General features: G+C 34.8%; 1 protein-coding gene across 1 annotated transcript; it reads right to left on the reverse strand.

The window, feature by feature from the left end:
- Positions 1-965: 965 nt before the first annotated feature.
- On the reverse strand, positions 966-3,193 carry LOC145141335 (alpha/beta-Hydrolases superfamily protein). The gene is made up of 6 exons (XM_079074623.1): positions 2,865-3,193; positions 2,237-2,723; positions 1,828-2,134; positions 1,637-1,735; positions 1,419-1,539; positions 966-1,301 (listed from the first exon to the last, which is right to left on the reverse strand). The coding sequence occupies exons 1-6, from the start codon at positions 3,046-3,048 to the stop codon at positions 1,087-1,089; spliced, it is 1,413 nt and encodes a 470-aa protein (XP_078930749.1). The 5' UTR covers positions 3,049-3,193; the 3' UTR covers positions 966-1,086.
- Between the last annotated feature and the right edge of the window lie 1,258 nt (positions 3,194-4,451).

Below are 4,451 nucleotides of genomic sequence, written 5' to 3' on the forward strand. Positions count from 1 at the left end.
TATAATTTTTGAATTATTGGTTTATATTTTATATTGGTTAAAGTTTAATTTTAATTCTAATCGAAAGTCCAAAGGGAAAATGCCAAAGTCCAAACTGTTTATATATAAGAATCAAGGAGTTGACTTCTAGACTTCCAGTCTTTTACTAAGAATTATGATGTCATTTCATTTATATTTTATCAAGCAATCATCATATTTCATTCATAAATCAATAAATTCATTCATCAACTGAAAGAAAGCTTGTTATTGTTATTCTCTATCACTACAATTGACAATCAAAAATAAATCAGAAGTTACTACAATAGTGTTTTTTAATTCCAGTCGGAAGTCCTCGAGCACGTAATGTGTTTTCTAAATCAACATTTGTTTTATTTAAGAAATATTATTTTATGAATTAAGTAAAATATGTTTGATAATTCAAAAATCCTATGGGTTAAGGGGCGGGTTTGGATATCCGTTGATTCGGTGGATAAATGTATGGATTTGATTATTCAAAACCCTGTGGGTTACGAAGCGGGTTTGGATTGGATTTTGAAATTTGTTAAAAGGGTTTGGATCAAGGTCGGTTCGCTCCAAACCCGCCCCATTGCCAGGTCTACGCACAGTCAGTCAAATGTACAATCAAACATCATGGTTTCTTTCCCAGTCAGAAAACTTTCCCAGACAGCACTTCCCACACAACACTTTCTCAGATAGCAACTATCAAACGAGACCTCATTTTTTCCACAATTCAACATAAATGAGACCGTGTGCCAATGTGGGATTCTAACATGCCTCCTTAGACCAAGGCTCGATGGGTTTATACTAGATGTGTTGATACCATGTTAGTTAGATCGATAAAAGATATGTTGTGTCCTTGATTTTCTTTCCAACATAGCCTTTTAGAAGACATGGCAGATTCCATCATATATTCCAGTGAATGAGACTTTGTGTAGCTGATATGAGACTCTAACAACATAAATAAATAAATAAATAAATACACGTCAATATAATGTCATTAAATAATAAAATCTAGCATATACATTTTATAAGTAACTTTAATGTCATTAAATAATAAAATCTAGCATATACATTTTATAAGTAACTTTATATTGCTTGTTGCAATGGTTGTGATTCTATTCTACGAAAAGCACTTGTCAAGAAGTCATCAACAATTGTCAAAAACTCATGTGGCTTTTCCTCATGAGGCAAATGCCCACAATTCTTTATTACTTCAAGACGAGATCCGGGAATCGCTTGTGAAAGCCTCACCGCGTTCCAAGAAGGTACTAGACGGTCGCTATCACCCGTTATGATCAAAACTGTTTCAATAATAAATCATTAAGCCTTAATAATCCACATAAATTTATTTTATATTTAAGAAAAAATAATATAGAAAAAAAAACATCAAATGAAAAAGATAAGGAAAGTATTGAAACCTGGACATGATATTTCATTCAATCTTTCTGTTAATGGTGGATTTGATTCAGACACTGAAGTAGTAAGCATCTCTGCAGTGAATTCCACAAGCGCCCTATCCCAACCTTTTGTTCTCAATGGCTACAAAATAATCATAAACAAATCAAACACAAACACAAATGCAAAATGTTTTTCTTTTTTTCTTTTTTGTTTTTTGGGGAAAAATAAACATGCTTACTCTAGTATAAGCCTCAAGAACACTGTCAGTAACTTTGCTTGCATCATACCAAGCATTTTTAATGGCAGATATCCCAAATTTATCAATAACCATCCTTACCTAAAAAAAGTCAAACAAATCACATGGTCAACCATAAAATTTTGAAATTTAAGATGAGATTTAATGTATTAGAGTAGTCTCATTCTCATTACCAACATTACTGCAATATGGGATCGAAGGAAAGCAGATAAAGCTTTCTTGTACAGGGAGTTGACCATATTGACCATTCCTTTGAACAGACTCAGTATGAATCTGGAGAAGTCTGAGATAATTTTTAACAGATTAAAAAATGGAGTTTTGGGATTATCTGAATTTGAACTTTCTTGTTGGTTATTTGCTTTGACTTTCTTGGAGGAAGTCAATGGAGCTATGATTGCAGGGGCAACAAGAATCATTGCAGCAACACGTTCAGGTGCTTTAAAATATGTTTCAGCTGCAACAAGGCAACCAGCAGAATGCCTGCATTTCATTGCCATTGTTAAAGTTAGGTGTTGTTTCTTTTTAACTTAATACAGAAAGAACAACTTAATAGAGAAAGTCAAAGAAACTGTGTATAATTACCCGACAAGAATTGCTTTCTCAGAAGTCAAGAAATCAATGAAGTACAAAGTTGCAAGTATAGAGAATGCCATGGAATATGGATTAAGTGGCTTTGCATCTTTGCTAGAAGGTGTACGATTTGAAGGATTATCTACTCTTGATGTCAACCCAAATGCAGGTCTATCAAATGATAAAACTTTTGAACCAGAAACCTTTGCCAAACGTTTCATAACTGTCTTCCAAGAGAACAAAGAGGCTCCAAATCCATGTAATAATATCAATGGGAACTTAAGTTTTTCCTTATGGAGAGATGAATCAGAAGTGGCATCATCATGTACTGAGTCTTGTGATTCGGATTCTGGATCACATATCTTATGGTGTAGTTGTAATCCTTCAAACTCGCAAAAACAACTGTCTGAATCAGCCAAAAGTTTGGGATCCACTAATTCATCCTGGTCTATGCCAACTATTCTCCTTGCTTTCTTCTTCTGTGTTGTTGGAAATGGCTCTGGAAACGACTAATTTGTAATGGATTAATTAACATTATATTGATTTGAAGCAATTTACATCTCAACGCAGTAAAGATATCCCTAATTTTCAAATTTCGAGTAATACACTCCTTTATGGAGATTGAGGGAGCAGAAATTACCAGAATATTCAGCGCCGGAGCCAACGAATGAAGAGGATGCTGCAGTTATGATAGAGGAATGGCGTTTTCTGTCAAGTTCGCACTGCAACGCCGATGGTTTCAGTTGAATTACCGGGAACTTTAGATGCGCCGGCTGGCCTGGGAACACGAACTGGTTATATACTACAGATACGCTCGAAATCATTGGGAACTGAATCTATTCTTCAAACGATATTGCATCAACAATCAAAATCAAGAGTCGGAGTACAATTCGGCGGGAACCAACCACCGATGCTGCTTCGTCTGCGTCCAAGATTTGGTTTATAAGGCCGTTTAGTACTCCACGGGATTCTTCGCCTAAATGATGTCGTTTTATACTTAGACAGTTGGACTTAATACAGTAGAAGTGCACAAAAAGCCCGGATGTGGGCGAACGGGCTTTGACCAGCAACGGGTCAATCAGGCTAGGCCTATGGGCTTCAAACATAACCCTTAGGCTAAAGGGTGTCCGCGGTTGGGACCGCGGTTTGTGCCACATGGACCGCGCACACCGCCCCCAGGCTGCGGTCTTGTGCGGTTTTGGTCGCACTGCGGCTATAGAATACCGTGGTCTGTGATTGGTTGGGGGTATATTTGACCGTTGAATGCTTTTGTGCTTTTATTTTTTTTATTTTTTTCTTTTCCTCTTTTGCCTTTATTTCTTATATATACATATACATTTCATTTGTTTTTAACCACAATACAACCTTTTCTCTCAATCTTTTTAAAAAAAAATCACCAAGCTCTCTCAAAAATGTCATATTCTTTCGATCTTCATTTGTTTTTTAAGTTTTTAGGATTATTTTAATGTCGTTTTTTTTTTGTGTAATGCGATGTAATGTTTTTTGAATTTTTAATGTAATGTTTTTTTTAATTTTCAAGTAATGAAAAATTATGTTTTTTTATTAAAAAAGAAGTTTTACTTAAAATAGCTAAAAAAACAAAAAAAATAAAAAAATAAAAGTGTGGCACCACTCCTTTGGTGTGGCTAGAAACCACACTTATGTGGTAAAAAATGACGTGACGCTTATGTGGCGGGGGAGTGAGTGCGATTTCGGTGGCATCACTCCCTCCAGCCTTACAATTTGCAAAGTATTTCCGACATTTGTTTATATCATTTTTTGTGCCAACTTTTAAATGAAATGAGTAGCAACTTAGCGGTAAGATTTAAGAACATCACCCCTTCAACAAGGGGACAAGGATTTGATCCCTTGCAAGTTGCAAGATAACATTCTTTTTTTAGACGCGGGTAAAAAATCCGGGGTTATTTGAACCCATCAACCTGGTCGAACCCACCCAACCAGACTCACCTAGTTCTGGACCCATTTATAGTTCCTATAACTTTTTTTTTTTACACTTTTAGTCCATTTTTTTTATAGTTTCGTTTCAACATATAATTATTTTTACGAACTTGGTTTACTACTTCTACAATTTTAGCCCAATGTTAAATGTTTACCAATTTGATTAAAAACAATTTATAGGATACAAATTTTCCACAACTTTATCTTTTTATATTATTTTAAAACTTACGTTCCTATAACTTTTTTTTGTACATCTTTTTTTATGAAT

Source organism: Lactuca virosa, chromosome 9 (genome assembly GCF_052849685.1).
Source record: "Lactuca virosa cultivar CGN04683 chromosome 9, Lactuca_virosa_CGN04683_v6, whole genome shotgun sequence".
Taxonomy (NCBI): Eukaryota; Viridiplantae; Streptophyta; class Magnoliopsida; order Asterales; family Asteraceae; genus Lactuca; species Lactuca virosa.

Coding starts and splice junctions, on each gene's coding strand:
- LOC145141335 (XM_079074623.1), bottom strand. CDS start 3,048: ATGATTTCGAGCGTATCTGTAGTATATAACCAGTTCGTGTTCCCAGGC. Junction 2,724..2,864: donor CTCCGGCGCTGAATATTCTG/GTAATTTCTGCT, acceptor AGTCGTTTCCAG/AGCCATTTCCAACAACACAG. Junction 2,135..2,236: donor GAGAAAGCAATTCTTGTCGG/GTAATTATACAC, acceptor AATGAAATGCAG/GCATTCTGCTGGTTGCCTTG.